Below are 15456 nucleotides of genomic sequence, written 5' to 3'. Positions count from 1 at the left end.
ATGTGCAGTCTACAGTGGTCCACCTTCATGATATTTGTTGACTTAGGATCAAAGTTTGTGTTGCTGATTCTGTCACAGCTGGGCCTTCGTGAAGGCAAACCGCTCTCCTGGTGCCTCCTGGAGCTGCTCTAGATTCTAGGCAGGGCCTCTTTGACCATGTTGTCTGCCAAGTTCATTTTGGGGAACCACACAATTGAATTAACAAAAACAAAATAACAGAACTGGATTGATGCTCAGTGTTTAAGAACACTTGGTATTCTTGCAGAAGACCAATGTTCAGTTCCTATCACCCACATGGTGACTGTAAGTATTTGTAACTCTGTAAGTACCAAGTATACATGTGGTTCACATACATTAAAAAAAGTTTCAAATAAAATTTGTGACTTTTCCTTGGGTCTCATTCAGAACTGCCCTGACTGGATTCTATACACGATCTCATAACTGTAGTTGGAAAATGAATAATCCTTGGGACTTAGGTTTTAGTGAAATGAAGTAAGTGGGTCAGACATTCAAGAATAGGACCATGCTACGACTCAACCCTATGGAGGCTGAGGCAGGGGATTGTGAATTCTAGGCCAGCTTGGCCCATATTGTGAAATTGTCTCAAAAAGCCAAACACACACACACACACACACACACACACACAGAGAGAGAGAGAGAGAGAGAGAGAGAGAGAATGAATAGCACAGCACCTATGCGTAAGCACCAGTAGCCTGAGCAATGATGATTCTATTATGGGGATCACCCAAGCCAAGAAGTCTGAAGGTGGGTGGAGTCAACACACCAAGATCCTAGCTCAGAAAAAAAGAAAAAAAGAAAAAAAGCAGCAAGCGTGAGCTAGGTGAGGGTACAAAGTACTATTAGGTCCATCTTTATCATTGTGCTCAGAAACCCTTGCTGTCCCATTTGACTACCACATTTTCTACTGATGATAGATTTTGGTGGCTATGCTTATGGGATAGATTAAACTTGCCATGATCTGAAGGGAGAGGGCTTTTCAGTGTCCTCCCTCTATATGAAATGGCTGGACAGTAAACCACTTCTCATTACAACTAACTCATGTGGTAAAACCCAAAGTTTGAGTAATGAACTGGAAAGGATTTTCCCCTCCCATATGTAGTGCTGGCTGTCCTGAAACTCCTTCTGTAGACCAGGCTGGCCTTGGACTCACAGAGATCCACCTGCTTCTGTCTCCTTAGTGCTGGGATCATGTACCACTGCTGCCAGCTCTCGTATTTTAAGCAGGGAAGCAGTGTGTTGTATCCACGAAAACTCAAATGTTAACAGAGATGTACTTGGGAAAATACTTCTAAGATACCCATGTCATCCCAAATTAGTGGGATAAATGATTTCTTCTCTAATACATAGTAAATGCTGTGTTGCTGTTAAGTATACAGATTAAAACCGAAGTTGGGTTGGAGAGAGGGCTCGGGGTTAAAAGTGCTGTCTGCTTTTCCATAGAACTTGGGTTTGATTTCCATCACTCACATGGTAGGTAGCTCACAACTATTCATAACTTCAGTTCTCCTGATGCCTCCAAGGCACCAGGCACACACGTGGTACATAGACATTTGTGTGGACAAAGCACATACATTATACTTTAAAACAAAACAACAAAAACGCTGAAATAAGGGCTGGTGAGATGGCTCAGCTCTTCAGGAAGTCATGAGTTCAAATCCCAGCAACCACATGGTGTCTCACAACCACCTGTAATGAGATCTGATGCCCTCATATGGGTGTCTGAAGACAGCTACAGTGTACTTTGGGCTGGAGTGATGGGGCCAAAGCAGGTAGGGGCAGGGAGCGGGTGGGGCTGGAGCAAGAGGGAGAAGGGAAGGGGATTTTAACAAAAAACAAAAAACAAAAAAAGCTGAAATAAAACCAATCCCCTTTTTGTATTTTAAGTAGATTTGTCTTCACTCTGCTTTGCTTGCATGTTTGGGTAATTTTATCTTTTAAATAAGATGGACTGTCTGTTGTGTGGCTTTCTTGGGGAGATGTAAACAAATATTTGCCTTGGTGAGTCAATGGGCTTGTTGGTAGCTTCATCATCAGTAGCTCATCCTAGCCTGGGTGATGACTTAAAAAAGCCACATCGACCTCCAGGGTGAACAGTCCCATCTGCAGCAGTCCTTACTGATGTATAGCCTTGGGGAGGTGGCCTTGTGAGTCCTGTATGCTTTGGGAACTCCCTGAGTGAGAATTGTGACTTGAATTTCTTACTGAGCCTTGAATGCTCTATAGTATTAAGGAAGTTTCTAGGGGCTTCAGAACTGCCACTGCTGTGAATTCTGCACCTGATCTCAACTGTAGTTGAGGAAATGAACAGGGTGCTATGTTTCAACTTGGGAGGAGATTGCTACATATACCATGTCATGTCAGAGGATGTTGAGGATTTACAGGTGTCTTTATAAACAGAAGTTTACACATCTCCATCATATTTTAAACTGTTAGTTTTAGTAAAAAAATAATTTTGTTAACTCTATATATTTGATTTTGACAGTCCTTTATTTTGTAAAAATCAATGTAAAGAATTTATTTATGGGGGTTAAATTTTTTAAAATTTGGCTTTTTTTTTCTTTTTTTTTTTTTTTTTCCCAAGAGGCTCTTACTTTATAGGCTTGGCTAGCCTGGAGGTAGAGCTAGGCTAATCTTAAAACTCAAAGATGTGCTTGCCTCTGGATTCTGAGAACTAGTATTAAAGGCATGCATCCAGTTAACTTATCTTTTATGTGTTTGCCAATATGAATGTTTGTGGAACATGTGTTTGCTCAGTGCCTATAAAGGCACTAAAGAGGATGCTGGAGTTACAGATGATGTTAGTCACCATGTAGATGTTGGGAAGTGAATCCACATCTTCTAGAAGAGCAGCCAGTGCTGCTAACTGGTGAACATTCTCTCCAGTCCCTGTAGCTCTTCATATCTCCTCTGCACCATCCACCACTCCCATGCCACCGTTTCTCTGTGTAGCCCTGGCTGTCCTGGAACTCACTCTTGTAGACCAAGCTGGCTTCAAACTCTGCCTGCCTCTCTCCCAAGTGCTGGGATTAAAGCCCAGTACCAACACTACCTGGCCTGTCTTATTATTAAATTTTTTATATTTTTGTGGTGCAAGTAGACTAGAGAGTGTGGTAACTGGTACACGAGCATTGACTGTACCAGCTGAATTGTTATCTTTGAGTCTAGGACGGGAAAACAAGAGAGTTCTCAGAGTAGTGGGAGTATTGCACGGCATAGTGTTGCCCGCCTTCAGTCCCAGTACAGTGGATCTCTTGAGGTCAGGGCCAGCCTGATCTACAAAGCAAGTTCCAGGACAGCCAGAGCTGTACATAGAAACTGTGTCTTGAGGAACAGAACAACAACAACAAAAGACTGGAAGGCCTTTAAGTGAGCTGCTTAAGAACTTAATAACTGGGTTGGTTCATGCTGCAGATATGCACTGTTGGGGTTTTATCTCTAGTTTAAGAAAACTGAGTATTTGGAATAATGGGAATAATGAGTTTTTACATTTTTTTCCTCATGTGTTCATCTGACTACAATACTCTGGGATGTAAAAATTATGGATTTAGTCTGTTCTTATAATGTTTATTCCTTTTCAAACTTTAAACTGGGTGTGATAAACATTTAGGAGGCTGAAGTAGGCAAATCTCAGTGCCCTGCCATCCTGGTCTACACAGTGAGTTCCAGGGTAATTAGTTAGCACGTGGCAGTGAGACTCCTAGGGATGCTGAAGTGATGCTGGGTTTAGTTGGCTTAGCACAGTGAGTCCTTTTCAAGCGCTCGTGATTGGTTGACTGCATTGTATTGTTTTACAGGTTGAATCGACCAAAGCGATGGTTATGGAGAAGCCTAGTCCCCTGCTGGTCGGGCGGGAGTTTGTGCGACAGTACTACACCCTGCTGAACCAGGCCCCGGACATGCTGCACAGGTGTGCTCTCAAGTGCCCAGGAGGGGTGTGTGGGATGGATAGCTCTTCAAATAAACACCATTAAATAGAGTTTTAGAAATAGCACAAGATCTCACCATGTTATACAGCCCTGGCCTGGCCTGGAATTCAGAGACCTGCCTGCCTCTGCCTCCTGGGTTTTCGGATAGAGGTGGCCACCATGCCCAGCTCACACAGATTACTTTATAGAGCTGTATTAGTTTGCTAGTGAGGTGTCTCGAATCTGGCATTTTTACACTGTTTCAGTATATAAAACTATCTGGATTTAGAATAATTTTTCACACACGTAAGATGTATTTGCACTATAGTTTCTTTTTTTTTTTTTTTTGGAGACTTCACATTTATTAACTGGTGTGATGCAAGTTGGGATTACTGAATTCCCATAAATAAAGTTTCACTTTTGAACATTTGCTCTCTTACTTTTTAACACCAACAGACACGTTGACAAGTCTTTCACCACTGGCTATTCAATCTGCTTAGTAACAAGTCTTTTGGTCTTCTGTCATTCTAAGGTATGGCCTACTGCCCTCCTTTCTGTACGATCTGGGCAAACTGACCGGTGATAGCAAGAGTAGTGTCAATAAAGCGATCCACACAGTTAGAGACACAGTTTTCAGTGCGGGAGTCTAGCTGACTTCCTGGCTTCTCCACACACTTATCCCAACATAGTTCCATGAAGTGATGCACCTGCGCAGTGAACTGCGCCTTCTGCTGCTCGGCAGCCACCAGGTATTGTAGCTCTGCTTCGTCCGCTTCACCAAGCTCCGCCATTGTCAGCACCAGGGGCTTCTCTGAGTCACGCATGTGCGGAGGTGCACTATAGTTTCTATTTCAGTCAAGTTGAAATATTTTTTTTTTAAAGTTTATCATTTCTAGAACAGTCTCTGATTTTCTTGACAATCCTTTGGTGAATCGTCTCAGAAGCTGGTCTCACCTTGTAGATGTTGATGCTCAGAGGATTTAAATGTCTGGATTCACTTCTGAGCAGCAGAAGCTGGCTCTGCACCTGAGCAGCAGAAGCTGGCTCTGTACCTGAGCAGCAGAAGCTGGCTCTGCACTTTTTAACCTCTTCCTTTTTTTTTTTTAGTTCTTGCTGAGTTTGATGTCAGTTTTCTTCCCTGTCTTGAAGTTAGTTAAGGTTGTGGTATCAGGATCTGCACCAGTGCAAGTCCAAGCTGGAGCTGGAGGATACTGCACACATGCCTGTCCTGCTGATGCTGTTGCTTGCATTCCCATTTCCATCGAGGGTGCGGTGTGGAGGGGCCTGGAGGAGAGAGCAGAGGCTGCTGAACTGAGTTCCTTTAGTAGCTTGAAATTTACAAGGTGCTGTGTGCATTGGCACACGCCTTTAATCCCAGCACTCAGGTAGCCACAGGCAGGTGGATCTCCTTGAGTTTGAAGCCAGCCTGGTCTACAGAGTGAGTTCCAGGACAGCCAGGGCTGCACAGAAAACCTGTCTTCAAAAAGAAAAGTAGCAAGTTAGTGTGCTTTGGGGGTAAGGTAGATGGAAACAGGATAGGTCCACATAAGTAGTGTGGCCTCATTTTAAGGGTTTTATCGAGTTGCCCTCCGATGTCTTCAGTGGTCTTTGGTTGGCATTTTGCTGTACATCTCTCTGATGTTAATTGAGTGTATAGATGAGAGAGAGAGCTAAAGGGATAAAAGTTCATACCACCCGTGCGCAGGACAACTGCCCACTGCCTTCTCAGGTGGGAAGGCACCAACTCTTCAGATCCGTGACAGGGCAGCTGTCCTCAGTGGAAACAGGAACTTGATTTTTGATTTTAAGTTCCTTCCCAACATGATCATCCTACCCTGAAACCTGGAAGTCGGGACTTGAAAACCACACACAGGCCTCATGCCTCACTGACTGAGACTGTTCCCACTCGGGTGTGTGGAATGAACTTGTGCACAAACATAAGCCGAGTCCCTGCTGTGAGTCTGCCAGTGAGGTGGATAGGTACCAAGCCTGAACATTAAGTACCTGCACTTCGGGTCCTTGAAGATGAGAAGTAAATTGCCTTCTCTTGTACAGATTTTATGGAAAGAACTCTTCCTATGCCCATGGGGGCTTGGATTCCAACGGGAAGCCAGCAGATGCAGTCTACGGGCAGAAGGTGGGTGCTGTGGACCAGTAGCAGCAAAGAAGGCAGCTAGCTCCCTGCCTACTGGGAAGCTAGTGTCTAGGGGTAGTTTCTGTTTAATTCCTTGGTTTGCTGAACTGCTTGTGTGTTGTCATGTTACATTCATTCTCTGTGTTAGATAGCTGGCTTCAGCAGAAGTACTCCATTTCTAAACTTAAAAGGTGTTTATTCCAGTACTTATTTGATTATTTTATTTTTTGAGACATGATTTTGATATTTGTTTTTGGATGTCTTGGAACTTGCTATATATGTCTGGATATCCTCCTGACTCAGTTTCTCAAATGCTTAGATTACATTTAAGGAGCTAAGCTGTGTTCACTGGAACTACAGCACACACAGACAGCTGGAGTGTATTATAACAGTAATATATGCATTCTCTATATGCTATGTTGGGAATTTTTTATTGTTTAAAATTCTCTTACGAGTATATTTATTTATATGTATGAGTGTTTTGCTGGCGTCTGTGTCTGCACCATGTGCATGTCTCCTCCTTGAGGAGGTTAGAAGAGTGCTTTGGATACACAGGAACTGGAGTTACAGGCTGGGGAGCAACACTGTGGATACTAGGAACTGAACATAGGTCCTCTCCAGAGCGGTAAGAGCTCTTAACCACAGAGCCATCACTCCAGCTCCGAAGTGTTCACATTTACTGGTTTGTGGGTGAGTGTGACTGTTGTAGCCTGCTTGTGGAGGTCAAAGAACACCTTGTTAGGAATTCTTTGCTTCCATTTTATAGGCCCTAGAGATTATCAGGCGCTATAGCAAGTACCCTTACCTGCTATGCCACCTGGGGTTTATTTTTTTAAGTAAATTTTGTGTTACTTAATTGTCTCATTTGCTAAGACAAATACTTGACCAAAGCAAATTAGGCAGGAAGAAGGGGTATTCAGGCTCACAGGTTGAGGGTATAGTGCATGTGAGAAAGGCATGGTAGCAGGAACATTTGAATGCTGGGGTATTCAGGCTCACAGGTTGAGGGTATAAGTGCATGTGAGAAAGGCATGGTAGCAGGAACATTTGAATGCTGGTGCTCAGGTCCCCTTTTATACAGTACAAGGGCCCTTGCCTGTGGAATGGTGTTGTCCCAGAGGATTGTTTCCTAGGTGATTCTAGGTCCTATCAAGCTGAGTGCAGATGAGGTGGTGTGAACTTAGGTTTCTGCCCTTCGGTGTACTTGTTGTATAGCTTTTCAGATTGCTTTGAGACTGCTCAAGAACTACTTGTAGGAGCAGGAGGTAGGGCTGAGTATCAAGTACAGATCTGTGAGAAAAAAAGGTGGAGTTGGAGGATCTGCCAGGGTCTGTTCTTGGTGCTGGCAGCTGCTGTTTTAGTTTCTGAACTGGTGAGTTCCCGAGGGATTGACTCTTGCCTCCATTCCTCAGGAAATCCACAGGAAAGTGATGTCACAAAACTTCACCAACTGCCACACCAAGATCCGCCACGTGGATGCTCACGCAACTCTGAATGACGGGGTGGTGGTCCAAGTGATGGGGCTACTGTCCAACAACAACCAGGCTCTGCGGAGGTTCATGCAGACCTTTGTCCTTGCTCCTGAGGTATGTTGCATGATGGCTGTTGGTTCTGTAGTGATGGAGTACTTAAAGACTAAAAGCTGTGTGGAGTCTAGATTCCTGGCAGCTCAGATGTTATATGTGTGGCTTTGTCGTCTTGTCCTAGAGCTGTGGTGTCCTTACTGGTCCAGGAATATATACTTCTGGGAGGTGTCTTCCATCTAAACTATTGAAATGAAGGGTACTTTATCCCTTCAGCTGGATCTCCTAAAGACAAGGAATTCTGTTTCATAATCATCCTATTACCAAATTCAGAAAAGACTGTTCAATATAACTCACTTTGTAACTCATATCTGAACTTTGGAAAGTATTCGGCCTTGTCTTCCATAGTAGCTTGTTTGTCTTGATCCGAGATTCTGTATATAACTATCTGTTGTGTTTGTCTGGTCATGTGTCTTGTTTTCTATCATTTGTAATCTCTTCCTCCTCTGGTTTGCTTGGTATTGACAGTTCTGAAGAGCAGTCATATGTTGTCCATACTTAATGTACTTTTCTTCCACTGATCCTTAGTGACCATGATACTATAAGTGTCTCTGGTTCCCCTAGGTGATATGTTCAGGTCTTGCCATTGTAAAGTCATGTAGTTTTTGTGTCTGGTTTATAAATTGTGACTAATCTTTGGATCCTGTATAAACATGCTGCTCTTTATCAGTTTTGCATACTGTCATTCTTTTTCGTTTGAGGTTCTTGGCTGAATGGAAGGGTGACAGATGGGAATGTCTGATATTATCCACCACCCTGTGTTCGTTCATTGGCATTATCTTATAAGGATCCCTCTAGTGAGTTATGATTCATTAATAACCGCTTAACATATCCCTCATGTCCTGGGGCTAGTCAATGGGAACCCTTCATACTGTGCTGTTTTGCTGTGGGCATGCCATAGTTTATATCCTTGTGCTGGCCCTGGCCCTGCTCTCAAGCCTCATTTGGGAATTAGCTGTTTGTTCCACTCATGTAGTTAGGTTTCCGAAGGTACCACAGGTGGATATTGAGGGATGGCATCTGCTTACCTTCCTCAGAGAGAAGGGGCAGGAAACTGCATAGGTTCGGATTCAGTTCATAAGAACTTCATCTAAAAAGTCCTATTTAGGATAGTAAAATTACTATCCCTATCTTAAAAAAAAAATAACCGTTTGGATGTTTTTGTTTTGAGATAGAACCTCATTATGTAGCTCAGACTATCCTGGACATCATAGTGACCTCCTGAGTCAGCCTCATAAGTGCTAGAATTGCAGATATTTTAGCACCACCATTTAGGGTGTAGGCAGGATTTAGAGTAAAATTCCAGCTTTAAAACATGTTATATATATGTATATTTTTGTTTTATGTGTGTGGGTGTTTTGTCTGCATACATGTAGTGCCGTCAGAATCTACAAGAGGGCAGTGGATTCCCTGGAACTGGAGGTACAGATGGTAGTGAGCTGCTCTGTGGGTATCGGTAATTGAGCCTCGGTCCCTGTCAAAGGCAGCCAGTCCTCTAAACCACTAAGTCATCTCTCCAGCCTAGTAATTCCATTTTTTGAGACGCTGAGTCAGGAGGTTTGCAAGCTTGAGGACAGCCCACAGTAAACCAAGAGATATTTTGAAGGAGGAAAAGAAAGACTTGGTGGAGAAGAAGGGGGGGAAGGAAGAAAGAGGAGAAGGAAGAAGTCTACAACAACTTGACGGCTTCTCCATGTGCAGAGGAGTTTTACAGCCTATATGTTAATTACAGACTCAGTTTCATTCTGTCTTTCAAGGGAAGCATTTATCTCTTAAGAAAATGTATTATTGTGTAAAATACTTCGGTACACAAAGTACTATGGTATGTTTTATTATTCCACTTTTTATGGAATATTAAAGTTTCCTCAGACTTTAGAAATTTTGAAGAGCCAGTAAGGTGATTGGATTTGGGCCCAAGTGTGTCTAAATTCACATGAGAAATCTTTGAGTTACAGCATCATGAATATTTGGATTAATATTCTTATGTAAGAGTTAGGGCATTTTAAATACTTGTTGGAGTTGAAACTACTGTGCCTCTAAATGAAATATTCTGCCTTTAGTGTCATATAAAAGACTTCTTCCTTTCCTCTTCTTCTTCTTCTTCCTCCTCCTCCTCTTCCTTCTTTCTTTCTCTCTCTCTCTCTCTTCTCTCTATCTGGGTGACCATCTTGTGGTAAGGATACAATGTCTATGAGGTTCATACAATCATGATTTCCAACAGAGCATTCAGTCTTGGCACAGATGATATTGGCTGTCATGAATGCTGTTGGCACTTAGCAGTCTCTGTCATCTTCCCGGTGGTAGAAGCCAACCCCTTCTGTGAAACAGAAATGTTTCTAGACTTTGCCAGATGTCTGCTGGGGGCAAAACCTCCCATAGCTGAGAACGACTGGTATAGTGATTTTTGTTTTTTGAAGGAAGGGAGGGTTTGCTTTGTTCACATTTTTTTTTTTTTTTTTTTTTTGAGGGTACAGTCTGTCATGGCAGACAGTGGGGATATGAGGAGGCTGGCCACATTGCATCAGAAGCAGGAAGCAGATGAATGCTCACGATTCAGTTTTTTATAAGTCTAAATAACTGAAAACTTGTTGCTGGCATTGCAGGGTTCTGTTGCCAACAAATTCTATGTTCACAATGACATCTTCAGATACCAAGATGAGGTCTTCGGTGGCTTTGTCACAGAGCCTCAAGAGGGTGGTAAGTGTGAAGCTGTTGTCGTGGTTACTTGTATGGTATCAGACCGACTTTAGAGAAGGTTTCTTGTTACACTGTATTTTATGAACTACCGGTGTGAGGGTTTTACAGGAATTTCATTGCTTGGAAGAGGCACCATGACCAAGACAACTCTTACAAAGGCAAACATTTAACTGGGGCTGGCTTAGTTTCAGAGGTTCAGTCCAGTATCATGCGGAAAGTGTGCAGTGTACAGGCAGACATAGTGCTGGAGGAGCCCAGAGTTCTACATCTTGATCAGAAGGCATCCTGGAGGAGGCTGATTCTACACTGGGTAGAGCTTGAGCATAGGAGACTTCTCAGAGCCCACCTACTTCCTTTAGCAAGGTCATGCCTATTCCAACAAGGCCATACCTTCTAATAGTGCCACTTCCTATGACCAGCACACCTAGTTATGGTCAGAAGCAGGCCAGTTAGTGTGGCTCAGTGCAGATTACTGTGCAGAAGGCCTGATGTGCCTGTTTCCCTTAGTGGCGGTGAAAGCATGCAGTCTTTCTAGGGAGCCCCAGTTTTGTAGAATGGACAGTGGAGGTACCTGCCTTTGGCTCTCCAGGGAATGTTATTCTAAAGCTTTGTGCTGTCGGAAGTGTAGAAGGCGTCTGGAAGAAAGTGCAGACCAGGGTGCAGAATCAGACCTGTGGGGGAATAGTCTCTGTATGTCCTGAGCTCTAAATATATAGGCCTTCCTTCTGTAGGCTGGGTAAGTATCTTGGTGGGGAGGCATGACAGCAGGCAGATAAGGCAGGAGCAAGCAGAGCTTTTTTTGAAGATTTAAAGAGCACTTTTTTTTTTTGTTCAGAGAAAAGGTCATGATTAGAAGTGCAATTATAATAGGGAAGGATAATGAGTTCATTTATAGCATGAACAATGAGATTTGTCAAAAAAAATCATTGATGGTAACACTGGGGAAGCCTAATGAATACAGGCACAGGAAGCTCTATTCCACCCTGTTATCTGAATATAATGCATATGAGTGACTCCTATGCTATATAAACTTCTTTTTAAGAGCCTAGAAATAGGTCTCCCCTGATACAAAAAGATTGTTCTAGTGGACTGTAAAGAGCACTTTTTAAAATAAAGATTCTGTGTTCTTAATATTTAGCTTAGTTTTCCCCTTAAAGTCTGTGCTTTACCAAATTGCCCTGCTTTCTTTACTGTGTTTTTCTTTGTATCTACAGTAAACCTGTAAATTAAGATATTTATGAATAGGGAGGCAGAGGCAGGCAGATTTCTGAGTTCGAGGCCAGCCTGGTCTACAGAGTGAGTTCCAGGACAGCCCGGGCTATAAAGAGAAACCGTGTCTCGAAAAATCAAAAAAAAAAAAAAGATATTTATAAATATAGGGTGATTGTAATTATTTTACATCTCTTCCTTTCTTAGAATCCGAGGAAGAAGTAGAGGAACCTGAAGAAAGACAGCAGACACCAGAGGTGGTGCCCGATGATTCTGGAACTTTCTATGATCAGACTGTCAGGTAAGGAAGCTTCTTCACTTGCCCAGGCTTGCAATAAGAACTTGGATTGTACTGGAGACAGACTTGTCTTCTAGGAATTAATTTCAGGACATTAGCAGAGTCCAGGTATTTGTGTCAGTGGTAGAAAGATTGGAAGTATGCACCAAGTCGTGGGTTTGACCCACAGCATTGTGTAAGTCAGACCTGGAGACAAGCCTTTAATCCCAGTGTTCCAGAGGCTGAGGTAAGGGGATTGCTGTGAGTTTGAACACAACCTGCATGGGCTCAGCAACAAAACAATGATAATTTTTTAGGAAAAGATTTTAATTGTGTTATTTCTTAGTAACTAAGAATATGCAACTTTTATTTTATAGGATGTACTATGGTTCAGGTTGCTAATTGTTTTGAAGTCAGGTGCTCACCATGTAGCTGAGATTAAGCCTAGAACCTGAGTGTTTGAGATGCTGGGATTGTAGGCACACACACATGTAATCAGAAGAGTTCATATAACTAGAAACCCATAAGCTGAGTAATAATGAGGTTTCATAGCTCAGTCCTGCAGCTCAGAAAAAGAGGAATGGCATAGGATGACCTGCGTTAGATTCCTAGAACCCCATGTTGGAAAGAGAGAATTGACTTTGGTTATTTTCTGCCCTCCATGTGTGTGCTGTGACATGTGTGTCTCAGCCCTCCTCCCCACAATAAGTAAATGAAATAAAAAACAAATTTAAGGGTATCCTGGGGGCTGGAGAGACTGCTCTGCTGTGATAAGGGTGCTGGCTGCTCTTGCTGAAGACTTGAGTTTAGTTTCCACCACTCACATGGTAGCTTAGAACTTCTTTTAACTCTAGTTGCAGGAATCATGTGTTTTTTGGTACACTGTATACACTTAAAAACATGTAAACATATTAAAATACTTTTTAAAAAGATGACAGTTTAGGCTACATGACAAAACCCTTGTTTAAAATTTTCTCATGACCTCAAATAATGAGTGTGGTGGTGTCAGTTTTTTTATGATCCTGCCGGACCACTGGGCTGTGATTGTTCCATTTGTCAATGCTCAGTGTTCAGTGCTCCCTTTCAAGTGTTTATCAAGGTGTAGTCACACCTGTTCACTCTAGGCTGAGAGTGAAGATGGTGTTTTACCACAGTCCTGCTTACTGAGGTCAGGTATCAAGAGGGAGAACAAGGCCAGGGACAGCGTTCCTTGGCAACTGGTGTGGGAATATAACCACTGTTCTCAGTTGTAGCTGATGTCTTCTTTCCCAGAACTCCTGGTGCATAGTTTGTGTTAAAGATTTATTTATCTATGTATTACATGTACATAGATGTTTCGTGTGTGTGTGCTTCTGTACATCAGAAAAGGGCACTGGATCACATAGACAGTTAACTACCATGTGGGTGCTTGGAATTAAGCTAAGGACCTCAGGAAGAAAGAACAGCCAGTGCTCTTAACCACTAAGCCACTTCTCCAGCCCCTTGTATATTTCTATGGGGCTTGTTTTGTGTGGTTAAAGCCACAGATGATACATTTACTATATTTTGAGACTGGCTGGCCTTACTTGGCTTGCTGGGCCTATACTAGGCCTCAGAGAGTTTGATCTTTCTTTAGTCCATTCAATAAAAGGGTTATGTGAAAAATATATTAATAAGCTAATTAATGATAACTGAGAACCACGTGATTCTATTGATCATTATGTTCATCAGAATTTAGCAAACAAGCTCTTATCCTGAGAACTCTCTTTGGAGTCATTAGATGGCTCAAAGTGTCTGGGTGAGTCCTAGAGACAGGTCGAATCTTCCCATGACAGCAATGACTTGGAGGAGCATTTAGAGGAGCCTGTTGTGGAACCAGAGCCAGAGCCAGAACCGGACCCAGAGCCTGAACCTGTGCCCGACATTCAAGAGGACAAGCCTGAGCCTGCATTGGAAGAAGCTGCTCCCGAGGATGTGCAGAAGAGCACTTCCCCTGCTCCGGCAGATGTGACCCCAGCACAGGAGGACTTAAGGGTATGGGTTATGGCTTAGCACTGTATTGCTGTCTTATTCTCTGTTTCTTTTGCTATGCTAAAAATGAGCCTCAGGTTGTGGGTGGGTGTGCATGTGCAAGGCATTGGCTGCTACAGAGCTCCTCCTGTTTTGAGACTGATTCTCATGTTGTGCAGGTTGGCCTCAAACTCCAGACAAAGCTGAGGATGATGCTCTGGCTCCCGTTTCCTGATGTTGGGATTGTAGTTGTGTGTGGCCATGCCTGATTTAAGGCACTCAGGACTAAACCCAGGAGTTTGTGAAAAGCTGCTAACTGAGCCACATATCCACTCTTCTGCTAGTTTGTTTATTTGAGACAGGGTTTCTCTGTGTAGCCTTGGCTGTTCTGGAACTTGGTCTGTAGGCCAGGCTGGTCTCAAACTCAGAGATCCACCTACCTCTGCCTTTCAAGTGCTGGGCTTAAGGCGTGCGCCACTATCACTGCACCCTCTGTTATTTTATTTTTATATTTTTTTCTTCATTATAATTACTTGGTTGATTTTAAGATGATCTAATTATTTAGCCCAGGCTGGCCTATCTTAATCCCCTAAGTATTGGGATTATGGGGGTGTGTTCATAGGCTTGGCTGCTTCCAAGACAGTTTGTGAGATGGCAGATGCTTGTAGATTCTCTGCCTGTGAGTGAGCAGAGGAGATGGGAAGCAGAAGTTAATGGCTCTATGTCGCTCTGATGTGTCCTGTTCTTCCCTAGACATTTTCTTGGGCATCTGTGACCAGTAAGAACCTTCCTCCCAGTGGGGCTGTTCCAGTGACGGGGACACCACCTCATGTGGTTAAAGTGCCAGCATCACAGGTAAGGGTCTGAATCCAGGACTTTGGGCAGATTTAACTATGCTTTAGACGTGAGACTTAACAGGGTTAGAGAATGGGAGGGAGCCTGTTGTACAGGGAGAGAATAGAAGGTACTTCACTGGGATGTGTTGGGTCATTGAGGTCTCTATGAGAGTGTCCATGCAGGTAGAAGCCAGAGGCCAGCTTCTGCCATTTTTCCTGGGGAACTTTGTACTTTGTTTTTTTGAGACAAGTCTCTGAGCTGCCTAGCTTCTCCTCCTTGGAGCCAGAATTGCTGTTTTCTAGGTTAACAGTCTTGTTTAAGAAAATTGACAAGCTGTGGGAGAGACAGCTCTGCTGTTAGGAGCATTTACTGCCCTTCCAGAGGACTGCGTTCAATTCCCAGTGTCACATGACAGTTTACAATTGTCTGAAACTCCAGTCCTAGGGTGTCCCATGTCCTCTTCTGCCTCCAGAGGGGATGCATGAGTCTGAGTGCACAGATTCATGAGAACACATACTTTTTAAATGTTTATTTTTTATTGTATGGTTATGGATATTTTGCATGCAAGTTTGTTTGCACCATGTGCCTGTCTGCTGTCCTTGGAGGCCAGAAAAGGGCATAGGGAATCCCTGACACTATAGTTATAGTTGTAAGCAACCAGGTGGGTGCTAGGACTTGAACTTGGATTCTCAGGAAGACCTACCAGTGCTCTTAACTTTGAACTATCTCTCTTGCCCTACACACATTTATTATAAGCTTTATATATATGTATTAAGTTATATATACACATGTGTGTGTGTGTGT

General features: G+C 43.1%; 1 protein-coding gene, 1 non-coding gene and 1 pseudogene across 2 annotated transcripts in view; 2 read left to right on the top strand and 1 right to left on the bottom strand.

The window, feature by feature from the left end:
- Positions 1–15456, top strand: part of G3bp1 (G3BP stress granule assembly factor 1) — a 33221-nt gene that overhangs the window by 10298 nt on the left and 7467 nt on the right. The window contains exons 2-8 of the mRNA XM_028775916.1: positions 3816–3928; positions 5982–6063; positions 7473–7646; positions 10247–10340; positions 11757–11850; positions 13641–13839; positions 14569–14670. Of these exons, the coding sequence (XP_028631749.1) occupies positions 3834–3928; positions 5982–6063; positions 7473–7646; positions 10247–10340; positions 11757–11850; positions 13641–13839; positions 14569–14670 (840 nt within the window). The 5' untranslated portion in view covers positions 3816–3833. The remainder of the gene's footprint in view (positions 1–3815; positions 3929–5981; positions 6064–7472; positions 7647–10246; positions 10341–11756; positions 11851–13640; positions 13840–14568; positions 14671–15456) is intronic.
- Positions 899–1038, top strand: LOC114628053. Its single transcript, XR_003712439.1, has one exon. It is a non-coding gene; the product is annotated as a small nucleolar RNA SNORA29 (small nucleolar RNA).
- LOC114627981 lies at positions 4466–4717 on the bottom strand (annotated as a pseudogene).

Source organism: Grammomys surdaster, unplaced genomic scaffold, assembly GCF_004785775.1.
Source record: "Grammomys surdaster isolate TR1022 unplaced genomic scaffold, NIH_TR_1.0 262, whole genome shotgun sequence".
NCBI classification, from domain to species: domain Eukaryota; kingdom Metazoa; phylum Chordata; class Mammalia; order Rodentia; family Muridae; genus Grammomys; species Grammomys surdaster.
This window is presented reverse-complemented; position numbering and strand designations above follow the sequence as displayed.